The sequence below is a fragment of the Odocoileus virginianus genome, chromosome 12 (genome assembly GCF_023699985.2).
Source record: "Odocoileus virginianus isolate 20LAN1187 ecotype Illinois chromosome 12, Ovbor_1.2, whole genome shotgun sequence".
NCBI lineage: Eukaryota > Metazoa > Chordata > Mammalia > Artiodactyla > Cervidae > Odocoileus > Odocoileus virginianus.
The window spans coordinates 59,251,739-59,277,788 of record NC_069685.1 but is presented as its reverse complement, the minus strand read 5'-3'; the positions used below and the strand labels follow the sequence as shown (position 1 = coordinate 59,277,788).

The 26,050-nt window shown below is 50.0% G+C and overlaps 1 protein-coding gene and 1 long non-coding RNA gene across 4 annotated transcripts; one reads left to right on the top strand and one right to left on the bottom strand.

Moving 5' to 3' along the window:
* On the bottom strand, positions 1 to 8,169 carry LOC139037805 (uncharacterized). The gene is made up of 4 exons (XR_011490720.1): positions 7,744 to 8,169; positions 4,896 to 5,031; positions 3,667 to 3,865; positions 1 to 324 (listed from the first exon to the last, which is right to left on the bottom strand). It is a non-coding gene; the product is annotated as an uncharacterized lncRNA (long non-coding RNA).
* Positions 8,170 to 8,173: 4 nt separating this feature from the next.
* On the top strand, positions 8,174 to 22,217 carry TCHP (trichoplein keratin filament binding). 3 transcript variants are annotated; one of them, XM_070475421.1, is made up of 13 exons: positions 8,174 to 8,253; positions 9,757 to 9,950; positions 10,755 to 10,965; positions 11,702 to 11,758; positions 13,300 to 13,368; positions 14,012 to 14,185; positions 14,982 to 15,094; positions 15,293 to 15,359; positions 16,590 to 16,762; positions 17,602 to 17,683; positions 18,975 to 19,160; positions 19,717 to 19,860; positions 20,878 to 22,217. In XM_070475421.1, exons 2-13 carry the CDS (start codon positions 9,757 to 9,759, stop codon positions 20,908 to 20,910), a joined length of 1,503 nt encoding a protein of 500 aa, XP_070331522.1. In that variant the 5' UTR covers positions 8,174 to 8,253; the 3' UTR covers positions 20,911 to 22,217. The 3 variants fall into 3 exon arrangements, with proteins under 3 accessions (XP_070331522.1, XP_020762733.2, XP_070331523.1); XM_020907074.2 differs by lacking the exon at positions 8,174 to 8,253 and adding an exon at positions 8,264 to 8,361; XM_070475422.1 differs by lacking the exon at positions 8,174 to 8,253 and having other exon boundaries at positions 9,887 to 9,961.
* The last annotated feature ends 3,833 nt before the right edge of the window (positions 22,218 to 26,050 follow it).

Here is a 26,050-nt window from a genome sequence, read left to right as displayed (position 1 = left end):
TTCAAACAACTGAAATTTATTCTCTCACAGTCTGAAGGCCAGAAGTTCGAAATCTGTATCTCAGGGGCAAAGTCGAGGTGTCAGCAGCGCTGCGCATGCCGGGAGGGCCCTAGAGAGAATTGATCCCTTTTCTCTTCTGGTTTCTGGTGGCTCCAGGTGTCCCTGACTTGTGGCTGCATAACTCTGGCCTCTGCCTCTCTCTTCACATGGTCCTCTCCTCTGCGTATGTGAAGTCTCTCTCCGTCTCTTTTTTTCTTTTCTTTTTTTCTGCCACACCATGTGGTTTGTGGGATCTTCCCAGACCAGGGATTGAACCTGTGCCCCCTGCAGTGGAAACACAAGAGTCCTAACCACTGGACCCCTAGGGAAGTCCCCTGTTTCTCTCTTTTAAGGAGGGCACTTGTGATGACATTTAGGGCCCATCAGATAATCCAAGATGATTTCTCCATCTCAACCCTTAATCACAGCTGCAAAGACCCCTTTTCCAAATCAGGTCACACTGATAGGTTCAGGGGATAGCACCTGATCTTTCTGGGGGGCGTCCTCAGCTGGCCATACTTCCCCTCTCCAAGCCTCAGTTTATCCCACCAGTAAAATGAGGATAGCAATCATGGTAATGACCTCTCAGGGCTGATGTGGGGTTTAACAGGTTAATGGAAACCTGGCGGGGGTGGTGGGAGCGTCGGCAGTCAGGCAGCCCTCAATGAATGGTGTGGTTATTACGAATCGATTTCTTGAGTTATTTCTACCCAGGACAGGCAATTGCGGGGGTAATTGATTCCAGTGATGTCACCTCCCCAACTGCCAGGCTTTCAGCAGGATTAAACGTGCCAACTTGGCTTTGTTGAGCCAACTCCTCTGGGTGTGAAGAGCCACCTTGCCAACCCGCCTTGCAGTTTCGCAGAGCCCGTCTGCCGCTTCTCCCTAATTAACGTGAAGGCGCTGCTCGCCAGCAGGCCCGCGTGCTGCCATCCCAGGAAAACAGTGCCACAGACGACAGCTAAATATTTGAACATTTTTTGTTTCAGTTGCTGCATGAAAATAGTACTTTGGGCATTTAAACAGCGCAGAGTAAAGGGAGGAATTCTGCTTCATTTTCTACCCATGGGGCAGCCTCGGGAAAAAATGCTGTAAGGGAACCCAACCAGGTCACTGACCTAAGACATTGTGACAACAAACTACCATTGCTATCGGCAGCTCTACCACTTCTAGCTGTGTGACCCTGGGCAAAGAACCTCTCCGAGGCTCAGTTTCCACATCTGTAACATGGGTATCCTAATAGTCCCTCCTTCAATGCACTGAGAATATTCAAGGAGATGGCACCAAGGATTTAAGGAACCACCTGGGACACAGGTTGGTGCTTGGCCTAAGTCACTTGGGGATGCTGAAGGTGAGAATGTTGATGGTTCTAGAAATGCCCTGCCCAGCTCTCAGTAATTCTGGGTGGAAGCAGAGTGAAAGCAGCCAGGCCCACCTCTCAGGGGCCCCCTGGATCTGGTCCTGACTCTGTTGCTGACTGGTTTCCAGACTCTGTTTCCCCCTGTGTGTTTCAGTTTCCCCACAGAGCAGATGGGTCTGGAACAAGTATTTCAAAAGCCCTTTCTGCGGGGAGGGATAAGTCAGAAAGCTGGGATTGACATATGCACACTCCTACACAGAAAACAGATAAGTATTAAGAACCTGTTGAGATGTCCCTGGTGGTCCTGTGGTTGAGAATCTGCCATGCAATGCAGGGGATGTGAGTTCAATCCCTGGTTGGAGAACTAAGATCCCACAGACCTCAAAACAACCTAGCCCACATGCCCCAACTACGAAGCCCGCAAGTCACAAGGAGAGTCCATGTGCTGCAACAAAAGGTCCCACATGAGGCAACGAAGATGTGACTAGGACCTGATGCCACCAAATAAATAAATACTTTTAAAAAAAGAACCTACTGTATAGCACAGGGAACTCTCTTCCATACTCTGTAATGGCCTGTGTGGGAATAGACGCTAAGAAAAGAGTGAGGATATGTAAACGTGTAACTGGCTTGCTCTGCGGTACACTTGAAACTAACACAACACTATAAATCAACAACACTCCAGTAACATTTTTAAAAATAAAATAAATGAACTAAGCTGAAGCCATTAAAAAGAAAAAGCCCCTTCTGCCCTCTGGTTCCACTCGTGGCTCTGGGGGTGTGCCCCTCACTCTTGCTGCCCCAGGGAGCTGGCTTGGCTGCAGGCCCCAGGCCAGCAGTGTGAGTACTTCACCATGCCAAAGAGGGTGGAGAGAAGGTGCAGCTCAAGGACAGGAAGAAGGCTCCTGAAACGCATCAGAAGAGTCTGGAAGCATCCCAGGGGCTTGCTCAACAGAGATCGCACTGAAGTTTTAGAAACCGGTCCTGCACACTGCCCAGGTTGTGTGGCAAACCTCTCTGGCAGAGGTGTGGCCCTCCAGTCCATGGCCCCACACTCCTGACTATGAGGATGTAGCACCCCACGGGCCACAGTTTCATTCACCCACTCTCAAGGTATTTATTAAGTACCCACTGTAAACCAAGCAACACAGCAGAGGCTGGGACACACATCAGAATCCAGACAGCCAGGTCCCTGGCTCTCATGAAGTTTGCAGTCCACTGCGGGCAGGATGTTACTCTTTAAAATCATTTATTGAGCACTGCAAGGAACACTATGGAGGAAAAATCCAGTGTGTTCTGAGGCTAGGTGACCTGACCAGGTTAGAGGGGTTGGGGGGAGGGCCTCTTAGAGGAAGGGGCATTTACACCAAGACCTGAAGGATGAGAAAGAGTCAGAAGGGGAAAGAGCCTTCTAGGCAGGGGGAACAGTGCAGCAGAAACAGTGCCGTGAGACTCAAAAAAAAAAAAGATGGCTAGTGTGCTGGGCAAAGCCAGCCAGGGCCCAGACCGCGCCAGGTTCAGTGGCTTGTTCACTGTGTGGCTCCACGTGAAGGGAGATGGGGAGCCAGGGAGGGCTCAAGGTCAAGCAGAAAGGGAGCTGTCCCGACACCAGCCACCAGTCACCGTGTACTTAGGGACAAGAGGCTCTCTGCCATCTGGGGATGGCTAGTGGGTGCCCATGTCTGGGAAAGGCATGGAAAACTCGGGACTGGCTCCATGCCCCATCTCTGTGGACTGTGCCCAGATCTGATGATGGCCCAGCAGGATGGAACCAGCATAAGCTTTGGGGTGGGGACCTGGCACACATCATACGGGTCAGTCATGCTAAGCCTCAGTTTCCCCATCTGAAAAATGGAGTTGTGGTAACCCATGATTCCTAGAGACACTAAGTGTTAAGCAGGTGCTGACCAAGTCTCCTTTTCTTTGCTGCCTCCATGCACTAAGGCCACCAACGGCTCTCACTAGAGACACTGGCTCTGCCACTGACCCCATCTGGGTATGACCTCCCTATCTCTGGGCCTCGGTTCCCCTGGAGAGGAAGGGATTTGGATGGGTGAGCCCCGACTCGCAGGGCCAGGTGGTTCTCCAGCTGTGGTGACGTCAGATCCAGCAGGGGGACTTGTCAAGAGACAAGTCTTCTTGGGCTTCACCTCCCCCGAGGTGAAGGGGGAGAGATGTCAGGGAGAACCCCTGACATCCCTTCCCCAGTGGTTCACATGGTCCAAGAATTACACTTGGATTCTAAAAGCGAAAGATGCACATATCACCTGTTTTCCAGAAAGCGTGCTGTGTGCCCGTGGTGACGCCTATCTTCAGAAATTCTGCCATGGGAAGGGAAACCAGCCCGGGTGATGAAACAGCGGAGTTCAAGCAACCATGCTAATCCAGGCCCCTGCCTCGTTGCCACCAAGCGGCATTCTTTCGGAATTCTCTCTGCACGTGGGCTGCAGCTGACTGCCAACCTGCCTGGGGAAAGGAGTATTTGAATAGTTATTTTGTTTTCTCGCGCTTTCCCTTGCCAGTAACACCCTGGTTATGGAAACTTCCCCACAGTGTGATGTCTGAGCTGCAGAGTGATAACGATAATAATGATTTGTATTCCCGTGACCTGATTTTTTACATTAAATAGTTGAAACAGAAAAAATTGAAAAAAGAAATACAAAGTAAAATAAAAAATCCCACTTTGAGATGGTTGTACATTGTGAATATACTTAATGTCACTGAATTGGACACTTAAAAATGGTTAAAGTGGTCATTTTTGTCTCTTTTATGTGTATTTTACCTCCAAACCCATGTCATATGTCTGTCCTAAGGGTGTATGAAATGTTCATAAGATGTTATTAGTAATTACAGGGGAAATTGGTGTGAAATATAAGGAAACTCTCTGTACTTTCTTTGGAAACTTTCTGTAAATCTAAATCTATTCTGAAATTAAAAGTTTAAAAAATATCATATGTTCAGGCCCCGGTCCTGACCAATGCAATCAGAACCTCTGTCTCGGGGATCAAGCATCAGGATTTATCAGAAAGCTCTCCTGGCAATTCAGAACTGCCAGGGTTGGACGATTCATGCATGGAAGCACCTCATAATTATAAAGCATGCGGGAAGTGCAATATGTTATGATCAACCAACCAAAGTTTTAATTTTTTACGATTTTTTTCTAAGGTGGACCATTTTTAAAGTCTTTATTGAATGTGTGACAATATTGTTTCTATTGTTCTGGATTTTTGGCTGAGAGGCATGTGAAATCTTAGCTTCCCCACCAGGGATCAAACTGGTACCCTCTGCACTGGAAGGCAAAGTATTCACCACCGGACTTCCAGGCAAGTCGCCCAATGCTTTATTTTTAATAAAATTACACAAGTAACAGTGACCATTGTAAAACTTAAAACCCAGAGAGAAAAATTAAAATGACCCCTAATCCTGGCCCCTAGTGACAGCCACTGTTTTGGATGAAAAAGTCCTTTTACACTTTTTTCTCATGGATAATACCTACCTTTATTATTATTCCTGTTGTTATTGCTATTAAAACACAACACTGGACTTCTGAGAGGCAGCCTTGTAGCCCCAGAGTCTTCGAGGTTCCCTGTCTACAAGACATCCTTGTCTTCAGGGACGGCGGGGAGACCAGCCTAGTTGTATAAAGAGAGAACCCAGGGTGATTGACGAAATGCTGTAAAAACCCAGCCTAGATAAATGTGCCTCGGCAGCGCCACCTGCTGCTTATATAAGGGCATTGCATGGCCTCCCGCACGGTCCCGGTTCAGCTCATAGGGAAGCCGCTTCAGAGTTACCATGCCACTCCCATTCCTGTTTTCTCCTCTCTTGCCAGAACACCTCCAAACAAGCCCAAGAACAGCCCCAAGAAGCAGTGCGCTGGCCCAGGGCCTGTGCGTGCAGTGTCCATCTTGATGGCTACCTGCCAGGGCTACCCCTCAGTGGGCCATAGTCATCAACCTGTCACAAAATATTTAATATTCCCGAGCACTTTATATGACCCAACTGGTCCACATCTACTGGCCTCTTTTAAGAGCTATATCTGTAAGCCACACACTTCCAGAAAAGCAGGCTGAAATGAGGTTCACAACCTCTGGAAGTTGGATGTAAATCCTGACTCTCATGGTGCCGGCAGGAGACTTGCTTGACCTCTCAGAGTCTCAGTTTCCTTATCTGCAGAACAAGGGCAGGAACCTCACCTGCTGGAGGGAAGCTTAAACAAGAAAATACATCTAAAAGCATCTGGCATGTGGTAGGTATTCAAACAATGTTAGTTCCTTTTTGTTTTTCTTTTTGATTGCTTTCAACGCCATCTTTCCCTTTTTCTCTTGGAGAAAAATAAGGGGCTCAAAGTTGGGGGGAATCTACTCATTCATTCTCAATGAATATTTATTAAGTGACTACACTGTGCTGAGCACTAGAACCATTGCAGGGAAGGTAATGATCCCTCACCTTGTTGAGCGGCAGAGCAAGTCCAGGTCCTGGAATCAGACAGAGTTGGGTTCAAGGCTGGGCCTACCACCTACAAGCTGTGGTTCCTTGGGCAAATTCCACAACCTACAAGCTGCGGTTCCTGTCCCAGAAGAAAGGACAGAGGCTATGGCCTGGGGCCTCAGGCTTCCAGGACAAGGTCAATCAAGCCCTCAGCCCTTGATCCCAGTAGTCGAGCTTGTTTGGGCCTTTAAGGCCATTATACAGATGAGGTAACCAAGACCCAGGGAGTGGAAAGCCCTTGCCAAGAGGTGCAAAACCAGGACCTGAAGGCTCGTCTCCCACAGCACAATTCACGCATTTCTGAAGGTCCTATCACACTCAAGGAGGCCCATCAACAACTATTTATTCATCAGGCTCTTTTGCTGTGTGTGTGGCTCTGGCTGGACTGGGCTGAGCAGAATGGGTGGCTGCTTCCCTTCTCCGTTGGGGACACAGTATGGATGACTGGCTGTAAGCTTGGCCCAAGGGGTTGGGACCAGTCAGAGGCTAACTCTGCGGGATCTCACGCATGGGGCAGGTCAGATTCTGAGTAAACATGTGTCGAGTAAAGGGAGATGTGAGAGGGACTTCCCTGGTGGTCCAGTGGTAAAGATTCTGTGCTTCCACAGAGGGGTGCGGTTCAATCCCTTGTCAGGGAACTAAGATCCTAGACGTCCTGTATTGCTGCCAAAAAACTAGAAAAAAAAAAAAAAAAAAAGGCGAGACATGAGAGCGCATGCTCACCTGAGATGCACCAGGTGCTCTGCTCCTGAGTCCTCTCCATTTAAACTTTCATCTCCTCTCATAAGGGCAACTGTAGAAAGCAGCCCTGTCGGTATTCTTGTTTAAAGCTAACCTGAGGCACAGTAAAACTTTCAAGACTTGCTGATCGGAATCAGGCAAAGGAAAGGTGGTCAGAATACGCTACCAGCAGTATCTAGGAGAGAGGTTTTTAGAAAGAAGATGTGAAAGCAAGGAAATCATAACTTAGGAGGTTGCTTTGTTTGGAAAAGCCTAATTGGCTGTTTGTGATTGCTAAGTTTCATTTTCTCCAGTTGGGGTGCATTGGCTCTGGCCTAGGTTTAGGTTGACTTGCATAGGCTATGGACGTGTCACAGCCTTCCCAGTCTAATGGGCTATTTTTCAAGTACTTGAACATTCTTATTTCATGGATGAGGACACGGAGGCTCAGAGTGATGAAGTGACCCGTCCAAGGCCACACAGCTATTGCGGTGGAGCCTGCAACAGAGGTCACTCTGTTCAGCCAGACATGATCCTGCATCCAGGAAAAACAGAGAAGTGAGTAAAAGAAGGAAGGAGGGGGCTGCCCTCGCGGTCTGCTGGTAAAGAGTCCATCTTGCAATGCAGGGGACCCAAGTGTGATCCCTGGTTGGGGAACTAGGTTCCCACATGCGGCGGAGCAACTAAGCCTACAAGCTACAACTAGAAAATGGGAGTGCCCGCGACTAAGACCCCAGGCAGCCAAATAAATGAAGTTAAAAGAGAAACAAAACAAAAGGAGGAAAGGCTGAAGGGAAGAATAAATGAAGACAAAAATGGAAAAATGAAAAGAGCATGAATAAAAGAGTTAATACTTTGGTTTTTCATTTATTTTTGTCACACTGCAGAGCTTGTGGAATCTTAGTTCCCCAACCAGGGATTGAACCCAGGCCCTCGGCAGTGACAGCAGGGAGTCTTAACCACTGGACTGCCAGGGAATTTCCAATCTTTTAATTTTATTTTTTAAGAGAATAGTTGGTACATAAAATGATACACGTAACGTGAGTTATAAAACATACTAACAGAAGGAACACCCTTGAACCCACCACCATCCTAAGGCGACAGAAAGTTGCCAATAGCTCGAACCTACTTACCATCAGCGGTTCTTCGAGCTGGCTGCACGTCGAACACACCTGGGGGGCTTAGACAACCACTGATTCCCTCAGAATGCTCGATGGGGTTTGTCTGGAGTCCGGTTTGGACATCTGGATTTTTCAGAGCTCTCCAGATGATTTTCTTGTGCAGCAAGGTTTGAGGGCGACTGGCTTATAATTCCCTTCCGTATTATATCCCTCTGATTTTCCCCGACGCTCACCTGCCTCCCTCAGGTAGCCACCACCCTGAATTTGGTGTAGTGAATGGATTCTTTTCCTTAGATGAGCGACGTCTGCGATTGAGCTCCCGCCCACCACGAGGGGGCACCAGAGAAAAACACAGATTCCTTCTCTGTCTCTCTCTCTCTGTCTCTCTGTCTCTCTGTCTCTCTGTCTCTCTCTCTCTCTCTCTCTCTCTGCACGCCGAGGAATCGCGCTGCAGGAGGCTTGGCCCTCGCGGCGCTCCGTTGCCGGCCCGTTGCCTCGGCAACGAGCGGGGAAACGGCTGGCGTAAGTGCCGCGCTGCCAGAGAGTCGCCGTGGGCCGGGCAGGGATTGGTTGGGGCTTGCGGGACCTTGGGCCGGGGCAGTCTTGGGAAACTCCAGCGCGGCGAGAAACGTGAGTCGGGGTTTGGGCTCGGCCGGGGGCCGGCGTTGGGGTGGGGACCCTCAGAGCTCTGCCGCAGTCTGCTCCGCTCTGGCGGGAAGCGCGCCCGCCGTCCTGGGACGCGATCGCGGGGCGCCCGGGGCTTCGGCTTCCAGTCCTCACTCGGCTCCTCGCGCGGCCTGGGTCCGACCCTTTCCTCTATAACCGCTTTTGTCATATGTGGCTGAGAGAGGGATGCGACTTGTTCAGTGAGCCGCCCAACTTGTTGTTGATGGTTCATCTGGGGCCGGAATCTTCACTTTCCTGAATCCCCGTGCAAAGATTTATCCGCAGGCGGCCTATGGGGCAAAGAAAAATGTCAGGCCTGCCACAGTCTGAAGACAGATCAGGCTCAGCTTGACTCATAGACGCGATAATTTCCCTCCCAGTTCGAAGGACTCTTGAGTTTGTTTATTCGCCAGAAGCTCCTTGAGCACTGTCACAGCCAGGCACTGTGTAGACCCTGCACCTGGAGCAGCTTTTGGACCGGGGGTGGTGGGAGGGAGGTGTCTGGAGAGACTGGTTCTGCTTTAGAGTCTTCGGCCGTGCTCCCAGATAGCCCCCTGACCCGTGCAAATTGATTCTTCCCTCTGGGTGGTAGTTTTTCCATCTGTAAGAGGAGGGATCTCCCTCCATGCTCATCCAGAACAAGTGTGACACCTGGAGATGGCAGCCCACTCCAGTATCCTTGCCTGGAGAATCCCATGGACAGAGAAGCTTGGTGGGCTGCAGTCCATGGGGTCGCAAAGAGTGGGACACGACTGAGCGACTTTCATTTCACTTCATAGCCAGGGCATGTTGGTCCCAACAGGTACCATCTTGCAGTCTACAGAGCTTGGGCCCTCATCCCAGCCTAACATGAATTAGGCTCCCAGCTCTTGTATAAATTTCCTCTGCTCCCTGGCTTTGTGATCTTCAGCAAGTCATTTTACCTCTTTGAACTTAAGTTTCCTCAGCTGCCAAAAAAAAACGGGGCGATAGTAACAATGAAAAAGGTCGTATAAGTCAAGAGCTTGCCTTCAGTTCTTCTCTCTGTTACCTCAGGCAGAGCACAGAAACCCTCGGTGTGCTAGTCAGGGTCGTCAGGACTGGCTCCCTGTCTCCGCACTGCCCTTAATGATGTCAGGCTCATGGCTGGGTGCAGGCCCGGCTTCTTCAGCTGGGTGATTTGCGGTCCTGGTGGCAAGTCATTTTGAAAATGCGGGTGTCTGGGAGCCTGCACCGAGACTTGTTTTGACTTGATTCATCTGCCTTGGGGCCCAGGCTCTACCAGGCGATTCCAGTGTGCAGCCCTGGGGTGAGGACCAGGCCTCAAAGGGATGAGGGGCTGCAGCAGGCTCCTGTTCTCAGAGCCGCTATTCTCCTCAGATGGCACTCCCCACGCTGCCCTCCTCCTGGTGCAGCCGGCGGCTCCCGGATCAGCAGGCCGCCCGACAGCGCCGCCAGGAGCAGGAGGCACATCTTCGGCAGCAGTGGGACCGGAACAGCCGCTACTTCCAGGTGTCTGACATCTGCAGCTCTAAACAGGCAGAGTGGAGCTCCAGGGCCTCCTACCAGCGGAGGTAACTGTGCGGTGAGCGCCTTCCCTTAGGGTTGGAGGGCCACCTGCTGCCAGGAGATGTGACTGACTCAGGGACCTGGGGGAGGGTGACTGGCCGGCATGGACACTTGCATGGAAATGTGATGATTTCCATGGATACTCACATGGTGATGTCTTTCCAACTGGAAACTGAAAAAAAGATCATCAGTGAAGTTACACATTTGATTGAAAAAGATAAGATGATGAGACATGTATGTAGGATCCAGAAGTCCCCTGGTAGCCCCATTTCCCCAGGAGAGAACCACCGTGAACTGTCTGGTCCATATCTTCCTGTACACTTCTTCATCTGTGTTTGTGTGTAAATATAGATACAAGCATACACCCATTTTTATAGAGATACATAAAACACAGAAGTTAAAAAGCATGGGCTTTGGAGTCCGACAGACCTAGATAGCAATTCTGACTGTGTCACTTGCTGTAAAAAATGAGCCTCAGTTTCCTCATCAGTGAAGTGGGGCTAAAACAGAACCTACTTTATAGGATTTATGTCATGGCTACTATAAAAACCATCCAGGTTATTTAGTACATAGTAACTGCTCAGATAATATTAGCATGTGCATATATACGCTTCTTATACATTTTCTTGCAAGAACAAGATTCTGTTTTGCACAGTGGTTCTATTACCTGGTGTGTTTACTTTGGCCAGAGGACACCTTCCTAGGTCACCATGTTCTGTGTGCCTTAGCCTCTGTCACCCACACAGCCAGCCACGCATCCCCCATGCAGCTGGTAGCACGCCTGGCTGATGGTGGCCCCTCTCGCCCAGCATGCATGCCTACCAGCGGGAGAAGATGAAGGAGGAGGGGATGAAGCGTCTGGAGGCCCGACGGCAGAGACTCCGGCAGCTTTTGGTGGAGGAGCAAGACTTGCTGGCCAGGCAACTGGAGGAGCTGAGGCTGAACATGAACTTGAGGGAAGGGAGAATCCGGGAGCAGCACGGGAACCTGAAGGCAGCCCGAGAGGAGCAAAGGAAACTGGTAACTTTGCGGAGCTCTTTAGGAGGCTGTGAAGCCCGAGTCCCCAGCCTGTTAGTGAGGCCAGGAGGGGTCCCCCTCAGGGGCTCTGTCCTGATGAGATGGCAGTTTACTCCAGAGCCAGCTGGGAAAAGTGCTGACTCTGAGTCGTTCTTCGTGGGTGTTTTCCAGGAGTCATCTCTCTTCTCTTGGGCCCCTTAAATCATTGTATTTGAGTCCTTTTTCTTTATTCTAGTTCTCTGGTCCCACGAAAGCCTGGGACTGGTGTATTTTAACCTAACTTGAAAGTAGTCGTGTGTAGTGGTGGTCTCCAAACTCTGTTTTTAAGGTTGCTGTATATTTTGAAGTAGATCTTTAGCATCTAGGATCCATCTGTAGCATCAGATTTTGGCCCCCTTTTATCACCATTATAAGTCACTTGTGGGAACTCCCTGGTAGTCCAGTGGTTAGGACTCCACTCTCTCACTGCTGAGTGCCCAGGTTCAATCCCTGATTGCAGAACCAAGATCCCACAAGTCGCTTGGTGTAGCCAAAGAAATGAGTCATTTGTCAGCACCTGATTGGTGTCTGTTGAGAGCCAGACACCTCCTGAGGCCCGAGGGAGGTCTGAAGGGCAGGCGCAGTGCTGGCTGCCAGTGGAGGAGCTCTTAACGCTCAGCTGACTTCACCGTGGGTCACCCGAAACGTGGATGGAATGGAAAAGCAACGTCAGCCTCCCCTCTTTGTGTTTTCTTGGCAGATTGCTGAACGACTTTTGTATGAACACTGGAAAAAGAACGACCCCAAACTTCGAGAGGTGAAAACCAAAGAGATCCTCCCATTGATTTGCCTAAGTAGATGAAATCACGTTGCTCACCTTGTTTTTAAGTTTGCATCTTGTGCTGGGATGAAAAAGAGATCACTCCAGCCACTTTCAAAAGAGGCTCCACACAGAAGATCTGGTTCATTTGGTTATTTAACATCTACAAGAGGCTGCGAGAGGTTGGGACATCTGATCGAAAGGGGGAAACCCAACAATGGAGGCTGGGTAGGCAGGTGGGGCCACCTGGGACGGCCTTGGGTGGCTTTCCCCTGGAGGCACCCGGGAGCGCCTGCAAGATTTTCAGCAGAGGTGCAGCGGGGTCCTGGCTGCATTTTGGGGAGCAGCAGCAGTGTCGAGGGGGTGGGAAGGGGTGATGTCAATTGAGGGGTTGCTGCTGCAGCCCAGGTGAATGATGGTGGTCAGAACTGGGGTGGCAGGAGAAAGGGGACAGATCCATAAGACTTTGGGGCAAGGAGAGAAGGGGGGCATTGTGGCTGGGGTGACATCATTCAGCAGAGATTAGGCTATCGGGAGAGAATGCCATGACAGAAATCATTAATTTAGTTCAGTTTATAATTTGTGTATACATTTATATTTAGTCTCTTAAGTTGTGTCCGACTCTTTGCAACCCCGTGGACTGTAGCCTGCCAGGTTCCTCTCTCTGTGGGATTTCCCAGCAAGAATACTGAAGTGAGTTGCCATTCCCTTCTCCAGGAGGGTCTTCCTGACCCAAGGATTGTACCGGGGTGTCCTGCATTGGCAGGCAGGTTCTTTACCGTCTGAGCAACTTACTTGATGGTGTTAATTTGTGTGCACATAACTGCATTTAGAAGTTGCCAGGCATAATAGAGCATCTGGCTGCCGTGTGTCATGTGGTTAGCACTGAACCTCTCCTCGGCCACTCATAGATTTCAGTGGATCCTCTGAAGTCAGCTACTCAAGTTGTTTATTCAGAGCATTCAAGTTAGTTGCAAATGTTTACGTTTGTAAGTTGAGAAAAATTTAAAACTTGTATAAAAAGTTTTCCAAACAAAAGCCTTTGGACATTGTTGCGATTCATTTTCTGATCTAAAAGAGTCTTTAAACCCAGATCTGTTAATAACCCCAAATTTGCTGCATCCATCAATACAGGCGGTATGTGTTTTCACAGCTGCTCCTTTACAGAGGGAGCTTTGGGGAGCCAGGCAAAAAGTTGAGTCTGCTCCTCACCCAGGCCCTGCTGCCCTGGGGCCTGGCAGGCTTTAGACCCATCACAGTAGCCTTTGAGATTGGATTTCCATTTCAGTGTCTGCTTAGCTCCAAGAGGCCTGGGAGAAAAGTTTCTGATACTTTGTTCCAGTTCTTGAGATGGCTTAGTATTGCCTGGTCCTTTGGTTTTCTTCCTGACTTGCATTTAGACTGTGTATGTTAGGGTCACCATGCACTTCCTTGTAAGACACCTGGTCACATTCCAGGCCACGGTACGGTGCTCAGCAGTGAGCATCCATCCTGTGAACCACTGAGGAAGTTTATATTTTCTGCCTTCTCATCCTCAGATCGAATCGGACCTTCACAAGAGGCATGTGATAAACGCTTGGGAAACACAGAAAGAGGAAAAAAAACAGGTGTGGTATGTGTTGGGAGACTCTCCAAGTCTTTGAATTTGTTTCTTGTTTTCCATCTCAGTGGCTCCAGTCCAGGAATAGACCTTTGCTCGGTTTACTAAACACCTGTTAAAACGGAATGTTTGTTGCTCTTGCACAGACAAGAACCCCACGTGATCACTCTCGGGGCAGAATAAGACCAGGTGTCCAGGACCGGTTGATGGTAGATGCAATATGCATCCTTAGAGGTTGTACTGTTGCCAGCACCCTCTTTGGATATAATTTACATCATAAACTCTCAGCCTGGGTTGACAGCAGCACCTCTGGTGATGGAAGTCCACACTTCGTGGACTCATCGCTTTGCCTCTGGGTTCATTTTGGAAAGTGTTTTGTCGACTTGTGAAAGGGAAGGGACCCGGTGTCCCTGAGCCCCTCCTCGGTGCCGGGCACTATGCTCCCAGCCTCGTCTCCGAGAGCAGCACCACGCTCATGGCTCCCACCGTGAGAGCTGAGCCTGGGCCTCACGGCCGGTGAGTGCACAGCCTGCTCAGGTGTAGACGTGTTGGAGTGAAGAACGGGCCCTACGGCCTGCTGACCAGCGGTGGGGTCTTCGCTGGCTCCGTGTTACAGACGCTGACCCCCACGTTGCTTTGGCTACATGCAGCAAGAAGCCGCCGAAGAGGAAAAGGGAAAACGATTTGAAAATGAGTATGAAACGGCGCGCCGAGAAGCACTGGAACGGATGAAAGCCGAAGAGGACAGGAGGCAGCTGGAGAGTAAGCTGCAGGCGGAGGCGCTGCGCCAGCAGATGGAGGAGCTGAAGGTGAAGGAGATGGAGGTGAGGGCACGCCCCGGCCGCCGGGGCCTCCTCACTCGCAGCCGCTCGTTGTGAGGAAACGGGCATTTAAGAAACTGCTCCACACGGAGATGGCGTCTGGGAGGTGGTTCTAAGAAGGGGAGCCACGCTGGGCTCTCCTGACGTGTGGTCCCACCGGTGGTTCTTCCACACTCCCGCTGTGTGCTGGATTCTTGAATGCCAACCCTCGGGGGGTCACACCTGTCCCCACAGATGCGGGTAGAGGCCTGCTGTCTGAGGGCCTCTGAGAACCCAGAGTTCAAGTGCGCTTGGTAGACTGGACTTTGATGAGCCAGCCCACAGCTCTCCCTGGCTAGCAGTTTTGGGGTCTTGGGACAAACTATGAGGATCTTTGGTTCAGGAGGCTGTTCTGAGAATCCTGTGCCCAGCAGCTCTGAGGGCTGGATCTTCCCATCCAGCTGAGGGGAGCAGCCCCCCCACCCCCCAGGCCTCAGTGATTTGAGAGCTGGGTCCTTTGTGCCCGAGCACTAGACTGGCTGCTGGGAATACAGCTGGGGGCTGTGTCAGGTCGGGGAGACAGAGGTTAAGTTGCAGTAAGCGTGGGCAGTGCAGGGCCATGTGGGGTCATTCTTGTCGGCGGGGCTGGGAAAGGCCCAGCTGGGATGACTGAGTGAGCTGGGCCAAGGGGCTGAGTGCCTCGGAAGTGGGAGGGGATCCTGGGTACCAGGTGGCCAGGCCGCCCTTGTTGGATCGTGTCCACTAGAAAGGGCGATGGGGGATGACAAGCCTCACCGGGTTTGCTGTCCTGTCACCACAGGCCACCAAACTGAAGAAGGAGCAGGAGAATCTGCTGAAGCAGCGCTGGGAGCTGGAGAGGCTGGAGGAGGAGAGGCGGCAGATGGCAGCCTTGCGGCAGAAGGCGGAACTGGGGTGCGTGTGGGAAGGCCCCCACCCCTCGCCACCCCCCCCACCCCCACCGTCCCAAGCCAGCGAGCTCTCACTTTCTCAGGCTTGCCCTGGTAACCCTGAAAGCAGAAAGGATACAGTCTGTAGAAAGTAACAGTCTAACCTCTGCAGAATTCTCTAGATCATAAACACTAAAGGCAACCCATATCTTCTCATTTCTAGACGCTTCCTGAGACATCAGTATAATGTGAAGCTCAATAGACGCACACAGCAGATCCAAGAGGAACTGGTAAGTCTGAAGTGACAGCCTGGTGTTGCTTGTACTTTCTTTTGAAAAACATGTTTTTCGTTGCTTAGTAACGGGTGCGTTCTCATGAGAAAACATCAAGAGACATCCCCTCTTGACCAGCAGCCCCAGCAATCCCTGCCCCTCCCCAGAGGTGTCTGGGTATGCATCTTTCTGGATATACAGTTGACCCCTGAACCACATGGGGCTTAGGGGCACTGACCCCCATGGAATTGAAAACCTGTGTACTGTATTTTCTGCCTCAGAAACAAAGGAACTGACAGGAACTGATAAATGACTCACTGAAGGGCAGGGAAGCTAAGACAGTTTGGATAGAATCAGGACTCAAACCCCAGTTCTTTTGAGTCTGCATACTGTAATCTCCAGTCAGACACTTCTCCCCCACTTAGTTAAATAAAGATCTGTAAAGAGAACTCCGCTCAGTACTCTGTGATTACCTATATGGGAAAAGATCTGAAAGAGAATGGATATATTCCATTATAACTGAATCACCTGGCTGTATACGGGAAACTAACACAATATGGTAAATAAACCATATTCCAAGATAAAATAAAAATTAAAATATTAAAGATCTATAAAATAAAAATACAAGTACTATCCTTACTGACAAAAAACTGTGGTTAGTGGACTCGCCCAGTTCAAACCCATGTTGTTCAGGGGTGAGCCGTACACTCAGGGAAGTGGTGGGTTTGGGGCTTCTTGGTTTCGTTTTTGACTGTACTTGACGTGGCATTGCTCAACACAGTACCTAACAGTACACCTCAGACCTCAAGACCAGTGTTCGTAGACTGAGCTTGCCCTTTCTGGCTGCTGCTCAGTGTTTCTGGCAAGTATTTAGATGGGCTCCCTCGCTGAGATGGGACAGGAGAGATCTCTCATCCTGGCTGGCTGTCCTCTCATGGAACAGCTGCAAGGAGCATTTTGAGCATTTCTGTAGCTTATGTTCTCTGCAGTGGAACTGCTTGCAAATTGTGCTCTAGAAAGCTGGGCTGCCAGGTGTGTCCGAGGGCAAGGACGTGCGTGTGGCACAGAGGGTCTCTCCTGGTGGTGGGCAGAGAAAAGCTCCTGGGCGTTTGTGGCATCTGCAATGGCCCTGAGCAATCGATCACATCCTGCCTGCTCTGGAAACAGCCCATGACTCCGCAGAAGACCAGGATCCAGCCAAGAGGGCCCGTTACCTGCGGTAACTGCGCTTCCTCGTCTGTCCTCTAGGAGGCGGACAAGCGCATCCTGCAGGCGCTGCTAGAGGAGGAGGACGAGGACCAGCGTGTGCAGCGGGCCCGGCGGGAGCAGGCCCTGGCCGACGTGGCCTGGATGAAGCGGGTCATTGAGGAGCAGCTGCAGCTGGAGCGGGCGCGGGAGGCAGAGCTGCAGATGCTGCTGAGGTGAGAGGTGGCATCCTGGCGTCCCCTCCTGCCGCAGTCCCCACAGGCCAGCAGGTCGCCGTGAGGGTCGTCTGCTGCTGTTGAAATGCCCATCCTTGCTCCTCTCCATGTTCGTGAGGAGCACACCTTTGCTAATGGACCTGGCCTGTGGGTGTTTCCCTCGGGTTATTTAAGGTGGAAACTACTAGGGTTTAAAGTAAGGATCTGTTCATCTGAAACCGTAGAAATTTGAAAGGAAATTGTTATAAATTATGGAGACATTGAATGCATCTTAGGCCTGTATAAATGAGTCTGGATCCTAAAACTTCATCTGGTAGAGTGAAGTAAGGGAATAACAGGTAACACTTATTGAGCACTTACTGTGTGCCAGACGCAGTGCTAAGTGCATTACGGTCCTCCTCCTGTTTAACGCTGATGTCCAGGCCAGTGCTGGGCTCGCAGAGTACTTGGGCCATGGGGAGTCAAGACCACTCACCTGCCCGGACCACAGGGCGAGCTAGAGTGACCTCAGGAAAGTGGTAACAGCTCAGGCACCGGCGTGCCCCTCCTCCTCTCCAGTCCAATGGTTTCATTCACTTCTGTGTTTAAATGTCCTGGGTACATGTCATCACCGTGCTTTTTGTAAGGAGAGGAAGTGTTAAAAAAGGGAACTTAAAAGTACTTATGACAGTAGTATTTTCTGTGAAGTTATCCTTACCTGTAATCCAGAGTTTACTTGGAGGTTGACCCCGAAGAAAGTGTGCATTACCTGGTGCCATGGAGCCTTGATTGTTCTTTGGTTCTCTTCTACCACTGGCGGTGGTAAGGAGCCTGCTGTCATCCGCTCCGTATCTCCCTAGGGAAGAGGCCAAGGAAATGTGGGAGAAGAGAGAGGCAGAGTGGGCCCGTGAGAGGAGCGCTCGAGACCGGCTGATGAGCGAGGTAATCCCGGGAGGGGGTGCAGCTCAGCCAGGCGGGTGTCTGGGGTTGGTGACCATGTGTTGACCCTGCCGAATGCTCAGGGAACAGAGTCCCCTCAGGTTATTTTATCATCTTGTAATATCATACTAAAAGTAATATGTTTACTAGAAAAAAATTTCAGTACAGAAAAGTAAAACCAAAAAGTCACCTAGACCCCATCATCTCCACAGCCACTATTTCTTTCTTTCTATGCTTCTGTTTCTCTGCATAACATTTTTTCTACATATTACTTATTATACTGAGCTATTTGATTTCAGTCATTTTAATATATTATTATATCTTCTTTGTAAATATCATTTTGATGACATATATCACGTGGGTAGACAATAGTTTGTTTTTCTATTTCCTTTTGTGGGTCCATTTTTTTCTAATTGGAGCCTTTTAAGAAACACTGCGATGAACACCTGTTGCAGAAACCTTTTCCACATTTAGTATTTTTTCTTGGGGTGCAACACCAGAAGCGGACTAGAGAACATGACTGTTTCATTTGTCATTTAGAAGTAGTGCGTTATAAGACACACCTCAATTCAAAGGAAATTTATTTTGGGGGAAAAAACCTTTATTATCCATGTATTGAAAGTTACCTTAAAGTGGTTTAATATGGACCTTGTATTCCGTGCACACCAGCATGCTACATTTTAGAACCTGTGGGAAAGTGGGTCCCAGCTGGTGCTCTTTTACTTTTAGGAATACCAGATATTCTCCAGCATCTTTTGACCCCCCCCCCCCCCCAACTTGTCCTGTCCAGAGAGCCTGACTGTCTGGAATGGCAGGTGGTTCCTGAGACTGGACCATTGTCTGGATGGAATCCTCCAGAATCCAGGTTTCTGCTGCTCTGAGCAGTGAATTCATAGCCACAAGGTTGGCGGGATGACCCCGACTCTACCTCTGGCCGCCTGCGTGGCCCATGGTTTCTTGCTTTTTCTGGCACTCGCCGATAGGGAGTGAGAGTCACCTTGTTGCTGTGTGTCTGTGGGGACAGAGCTCCACCCCTGCCTGCTTCCGACTCTCTGGTGCTCGACTCTGCACACGCACAGTCTGCGTGCACCTTGTGTGTGATGGGGACGTGTGGGAAATACAGCCGATTGTCTGGGCTGGCCCTGTGGTCGGCTTGCCTGGTGCGTTTGGGCCTGAGGCTGAGAATTAGGCTGGCGTCCGTGTAGCTGCAGCAGCAGGGCGGTCCACGGCTGGTGGAAGAGGCGTCTGTCAAAGTCTAACTCAAACCTCCCCTCTTCCTTTCTGCCGAGGATAGGTCCTGGCAGGAAGACAACAACAGATCCAGGAAAAGATTGAACAAAACCGACGGGCTCAGGAGGAATCCCTGAGACTCAGAGAGCAACTTATTCAAGATCTTGAGGAGGCAAGAGAGTCAGCTCGTCGTGAGAAAGAGGAGAGTGAGGAGCTGAAGTCGGCCAGGAAGCAGGAGCTGGAAGCCCAGGTGGGGCTGAGCCCTGGGACGAGCACACAGGCAGCAGGCCCTGCCAGGGTTGCTGCGCCATCAAGGCACAGGGCTTGGGGCCCTTGATTGACTTCCACAGCCTGGCCTGGACTTTGTGTAGGAAGCCCACAATCAGGAGCTCAGAGCATCCATTTTTGTTTCCCACTGGAATCCTTGACCCTCCTGGTTGTAGGTCCAGCCCCGCTCTGGGTCCTCCATCTCCTAGGAAAGCAAAGCTTACTGTTCCTGCCCCTCACCTCTCTTTCCTGGTTGCCTCTGCAAGCACTTGGCTCTCTGGCCCCTAGTCTCTTTTATTCAATTCAGTACCTAATAGTTAACGTAAAAGAATCTTCCAAACACGTGGCCACATCCAGAGTGTTTCACAAGGTACATACGACCACACACATAACCTCTCTGGGTCCATGAGTGTCCTTCCCACGAGGGCACTGGTGCTCAGCGCTGATGCTGCAGCGAGAGGACCCCAGCCTGTCCCTCGGGATCGGAGGCAGGGTCCTGCCCGTGGCCCGTCTGGGGTGACTTTCCTCTTGGTGCCCAGGTGGCAGAGCGGCAGCTGCAGGTGTGGGAGGCAGACCAGCAGGAGAAGGAGGAGGAAGAGGAGGCGAGACGGGCAGAGCAGCTCACGGCTGCCCTGCTGCAGCAGGAGGCGAAGATGATGGCTAAGCAGGGCTACCGGCCCAAGGTAGGGAGCCGCTCAGCCGGCCCTGCTCTCCTGGTCCCCTGTCCGTAGCCCCGGGCACAGGGCTGCTTCCCAGCACCTTGGACACTTCCTTGCTCCTCTTCTCGTGTGTTTCTTCCTTTCCTGACTGGTAGGGAGCCTGGACACAGGGTCTGTTCGATCCTTCATTGGGCCTCAAATAGACCTTGCAGTGACTTTGCTCTGGCTCCTGCCGCTGCAGCCCAATGACTGAGGTCCCGACTGCTCTGCTGGTGCTTGGCGGCCCTGTCTGGGACGGAGAGCAATCTGGGAAGAGCTTTGGGGCGGTTGGTGGGGGGGAAGGTGCAGTGGGGCTGGATCCTAGCTGTCCAGACAGCAGAGCCCAGCTGAGTGGGGTGACCAGGACCTGGGTTCCTTCCTCTCCTGCCCTTGGCACTCTGGTCACCCCCTCCCTGTCGTCTGGTCCTCTCCTTCCTTCTTTCTCTGTCTCCCCAAGTACTTGAGTGACCCCTGGTGCAGGACATCAGGGGAGCACAGAGAAGCGAAGGCCATCGCCCGTGGTTTGGGGGAGCTGATGAGTAAAGCACCGGGGAAGCGGCCGAGGGTACAGCGGGCATGTCACTGCTGTCTCTCCTTGACCAGGGCCTCCCTGGCCACCCTGGCACTCATGTGCTGCCAGACAGAGGCCGGCTCCTCTGGTCAGAAAGCCTGGGAAACTGACGGAGCAGAGCAGGTCCCACACCTGCTGCAGAGCGTCAGTGTCCTAGCTGGCCGGGGCTCTAGAGTGCAGGGAACTTCCTCCACCATGCATCAGTGTGTGTCTCAGATCAGGGTCTCACAGAGCCACGTGAAGTGTTACTTAGGGCTGGTACTTTAAAAAGTCAGAGTGCCTCATTTATGGCTTAGGGTCAGAGACTTAGCTGTAACTGAAAACAGCCATTTATAAAATGGTGCTTTCAGCTGTTTCTTGAGATGAGATTAATTTCTAATGCTCCAGTGACTACTGACTTAATCAGTCTTACGTTTTCTCTTTCTTCTCAGCCTTATGGACATCCCAGAATTGCTTGGAACTGACTTCGTTGGTACTGTAAGCACAAAGAGTAAGGACCGTGAGGTCTCTGGTATGCAGCCGCCGGACCGTTCTACAGGCTCTGTTCCAGTGTTCAGGTCACTGTAAAATAGTTCAGCGAATGTTCAGGTCCATGATTAAATGGAGTGAGGGTCTGGCTGGACTTTAAGCTGTGTTGGCTATCCAGGAGGCCCTTTCCTGCCTTTTTTATCCCAGAAAGGGACTTCATAGTCACACGTTGACAGTGCTGTCACAGTCTTGTAATATGTTGATAAATGTTAGATTCTAAATCGGTGCTAGGAGTTACAAGTTGTATTCCATGACAGGCTACGAGTTTCCTCTTGTCTCACCCCTAATTGTCGACCTCCAGTGAGGACTCTTAACTACAGATAGGAGACAAGTTTTTCAGTTTTTAAAATCGCCATTAAAATTTGATTGTTCTATTGAAAACAAACTTGTGGGTCTTGGTCTAGTTTATTAATTTCAGGGTTTATTAATTTAGTGGTCCCAAAATGATTACATCTTGTTTTCTGGAAGAAAAGAACTATGAACCCTGAGACAGTCTGGTGGCGTCCATGGATGCTTTCTGAAAAGGTGATGAGAAATGAGTCTTTCCTTGTTTTAGAAGCATTTTGGTAGAATATTCATAGAGCATTGATTGTTGGGGGTGATGGGTGACCCCAAAATGTATGTAACTGAGCCCCAAAAGGTCACCTGGCTGGCTAACCTTTTGGCAGGACACCTTGGGCCTCTAGTGTCTTGGAAAGGGCTCAGCCATGTGCAGCCTTTTGAGATTTATGTCCCCAGAGGAAGCGGCACTGAACCTGAAGAAACTAGATCAGACTCAACTGCAGATCAGCCAAAAATGTCTCTTCTCCCTGTTCTATCAATGTGACATAGTCCTAGATTAATCTCTATAAATAGCTATAAATTCCTTGCAGCAATAATCATATTTTCATGACTTGTATTTTTTTTTTCATATTTTTCCTCTGAGGTTTCAGTTTTCATTATATTGTGCTCAAGATTCCATATCTCAGTAAATTACAACTAATTACAGGGCTCTGTTCCAGGTTATTAAAAACCAGAGTTTATTAAAAAATCCCAAGTCTCAGGGCAGCACTGCCTTTCATTTCTATTGTGCCATAAAAACAAATTGAGCTGAGAACTACATCCTTACTCTGGTTTTCATTTTCTTGTCTTAAATTTTTTTGACTATGATCCCCTGAGCACTGCTTTCATTATGCATGTTCATATTTACTTTCCTTCTCTCAGATGTTCATTAATTGTGAAATAAAGTTCTGGTTTGATGGCACTGCTTCCAAGCTTTTGTCACTATTGCTTTTAATAACTGCTGCAAAGTGGGTTGCATAGAATGATAAGAGTTTTACTGATTTAATCCACATCTCTTTCAGGTTTGGATATTTTCTCTTTCTTGTGTCAGTGGTATTGTCTCCATTCTCACTCCCACTGGAGCCTCTTCTAAGTAAAACTACAGGAAATTACAAGCAGTCATACATTGTCCGAGCTCCAGGATAGAGTTCCAAATGGACAGAATGCCTGGTAAATAGGCACTCATGTATTTACTGAACATTTTTTATTTCCTTGAGTTTTTGTCTGTGAAGCCTGGCAGCAGTCTTATCAGCATTAAAGTTTATTGTAGGGAACCCCCTGGCAGCCCCGCGGCTGAGACTCTGCGTTCTCTGTTACACTGGTTCTCTGCCCTAATATATTTACATGTTTCCTCTAAACTGGGCCTCAATCTTTGTTTCTAGATTTAGAGCTTCCACTGTCTTAACTGTTTCTGGTGTAGCACATACTCTTTTTAGCTCGTAACTATTGATTGTGTTGTAGCTATATATACATGTATATTGGTTTTATTATTTTAAGCAACTTTTCCTACTTACTATAAAATTAATGATTTGTAAATCATTCTACAGCAGATTCTCCTGCAAGGTTCAAGTTGTTTGGAACAGATGGTGTTGAAGCCGCTACTCACATGTTCTGTATATGAATGATTTTCACTCTTTTTGCTCACTCAGCACATATATCCTCTCTAGGGAGGATGTGCTGCTAGGCTGGGGAAGTTACAAAGCTGAACAAGAACAGGGACAGGAATCAAACAAGTGCACGGATGCGCAGATGTCCCTGGCAGGCACAGAACCAGCTGTAACTCTTGGGGCTGAAGGAATCATTTGTGCAATAAATATATTCAGTGCATCCGTATTTCCTTATGAATAAATTAATATTTACATTTTTAGAAATCTGTTTTTGGCTGCACTGGGTCTTCATTGCTGCGTCCAGGTTTTTTCTAATTGTGGCAAGCAGGGTCTGCTCCCTAGTTGTGGTGCGTGGACCCAACACTTGCAGCTTACAGGCTCTAAGAGAGCGTAGGCTCAGTAGCTGTGGCACACGGGCTCAGCTGTCCCACGTGTGATCTTCCCAGACCAGGGACTGGACCTGTGTCCCCTGCATTGCCAGACGATTCTTAACCACTGGACCACCAGGAAAGTTCCATAATGAATTTTTTTTTTTTTACAATCTGGGTTTTTAGGTAGTTTTCAGCCTTCATAAAATACAGAGCATCATTATAATGCCTTCAAACACATTAGCATTAGCAGTGCTTGCTGACTGTAATGAAATCTGGCCATGAGGCCATGTGGAGTTTTATTTTAGCAAGTTTGACACCATTATATCTTTATTTTAGAGACTTATTTATGACTTAATGTTGATTGCTCAAAAGTGATAAAAGGTAGAAAAAAACCTACCTCATAAGATATAAGCATGTAATTAAAAAAATTTTTTTTATTAAGACTTTATACCTTTTCATTTTTAGGTGCTAATATAAATGCTATTATTTATTCATTCTCATTTGGCTTCTGTTTTTTTTCTTTTAAAAACTGGGTTTCTGTGAACATACTGACACATAACTTCAGTTGCATGCATTTAGGACCATCTCTAGCTAGACAGCTGGAAGACCTCTCTCTCAGCCTTCCGTGATGATGACGTGAAGTCTTATGCTGTGATGCTCTCCTTGCGATGTGGTAGTGGTTTCTTTCTCGCCCTTACTTTATTTTGGTTATTAGCTGATTTAAAAGGCTGCAGTTCCCTTTTGTTCACTTTTTTGCCCCTAAATACCCAGTCCTCCATTTCTGTACACAGTGTAGAGAACACTGCCCTGAATGTTGAGACAGCGGAGTTGGGCAGTGTCCTCCACTCAAGAGATCAGAGTCTGACTTGAGCAGCGGTTTCCACATGTCTCAATTTGAAACCAACAGAAGAGAAGAGAAATACTCATGGCAAAAAACAAAGGAATCGGAAACCAAACACAAGTTCAGCCACCCAAGTTTTCAGCATTCCTTCAAAGCCCCCAGCACCCACGGTGGGCAGAAACCCACACAGAGACCAGCATCCCTGCCTTCCCGCCCTGATGCTCCCAGACCAGAGGAGTCCCTCTGGGTCTGCCCCCCCACCTCCCTCTGTCCAAGGTGTGGCCATCCCTCACCCTCTCCTGCTTCCAGTAGGTCTGCCGTCCACTGCGTTCCTGCAGCCCACATCCTGGAGGCTCCTCTGTGCCAGTGAGAACCCTGTGGCTGAGCACAGGCCCTGTGCTCTGACCTGCACCACTGCCACCACCAACTGGGCTGTTTCCTCGTCTGCAAAACGGGAGGTCATTTCAGGTGCGACTGTAGGAAATTGCACTTGGCCAGAGACTGCCCACAATGAGCGCCTGCTGCTGCTGCTGCTGCTAAGTCGCTTCAGTCGTGTCCCGACTCTGTGCGACCCCATAGATGGCAGCCCGCCAGGCTCCTCTGTCCCTGGGATCCTCCAGGCAAGAACACTGGAGTGGGTTGCCATTGCCTTCTCCACAATGAGAGCCTATATGTAGGTAATTATGTAGGTAATTCAGCCCCTCAGAAAGGAAGGGGGCTGGGTGGGGTAGGGAAATATTGAAAGAGGTCCGGGGAGGGGAGGCCTAGGAGAGGGAAGCAGATAGCAAGGTGTGGGGCAAGAGGGGGCACTAACAGCTACTCTTAGGCCATAGGGTGTGTGTGTGTGCAAATTGCAAGACCAAGTTAGATTTCAAAGCTACCCTGCCTGTAATGCATCGTGGGCTCCTGAGGAAAGCAGGGCCTGGGAGAGAGACGGTCCTTCCAGTGGGTCCTTACAGGATAAAGGTGAGAGGAAGCTAGGCCAGGTGAGAGGAAATGAATTACCTGGGGCTCTGAAAGGTAGAGGTGGAGAGCTGGCGGGCAGCAGGACACAGGCAATGCTATAAGGGCTGGGGAGGAAGGGAGAGGACTGAGGGGATAGACAGAAGGGGAAGACGAGTCCCAAGAAAGGAAGGGGTGGGAAGGGGTGGGGGGGAGAGGAGTTTCGGGGAGCAGCGGCACTGGGGTGGGAGGTGGGCTGAGAATTCTGGGGAGTGTGGTCAGGGAAGCTGTGCTTCTGAGTAAGGGCCTGGGAGTAGGGGCGGGAGGATGAAGCCCAGCTTCCCCAGACCTCCCCTTGTCCCCAGGGCCCCCTCCACCGGGGAGCTGCTGTGTGGTGAGCTGCTGTGTGACCCCAGAAAGCTGTGGAGTCCATGCCATCTCGACGGCTCTGGCCACAGGGACGGCTCCTGGACAGCCTCCCAGCATGTCACCGTTGGATGGCCCCAGCCCATCCCTGTGGTGAGGCCGGTGGCCTCTGTGTAGCCCCACAGCTGGCACAGTGCTGCCCATGGTGCTCGGGAGCCAGTGGACAGTCCTTCCATTCAGCCACTTCACAGACGCTGGGGGGTTCCTGGCACCTGGGTCTCAAGGGTAAGACAATTTCTTGGCAAAAGAAGACTGTGCCCTGGTTACTCACTCAGGAGAGGTGACGGCACCTATGCTTGACCGGCTTTTGCTGAATTTTAAAAATTTAACGTGAGGAGTAAAGGCCTTGCTATCAGATGCATGGAAGTGACCCCGTGATGCAGGATCTCTTGTAAGTAAGCTGTCTGCTGAGCACAGGGGGGACAAGGCCGTCGACAGAGCCCCCAGGGTGGAGGCACCTGCAGCACCGCCTCTCACGGAAGATGGGTTTCCATGGGGGAACTTCCTCAGAACTTTGACTGAATATCTGGAAACATCAGCTAATTGATGGCAGACACAGTACCCCAAG

What these genes read in the sequence shown, in the direction of transcription:
- TCHP (XM_070475421.1), top strand. Translation starts at nt 9,757, where the DNA reads ATGGCACTCCCCACGCTGCCCTCCTCCTGGTGCAGCCGGCGGCTCCCG. An exon ending in GAGAGGAGCAAAGGAAACTG is followed by an intron (nt 10,966 to 11,701) that starts GTAACTTTGCGG and finishes TTTTCTTGGCAG; the next exon opens with ATTGCTGAACGACTTTTGTA. An exon ending in GAGCTGCAGATGCTGCTGAG is followed by an intron (nt 16,763 to 17,601) that starts GTGAGAGGTGGC and finishes GTATCTCCCTAG; the next exon opens with GGAAGAGGCCAAGGAAATGT.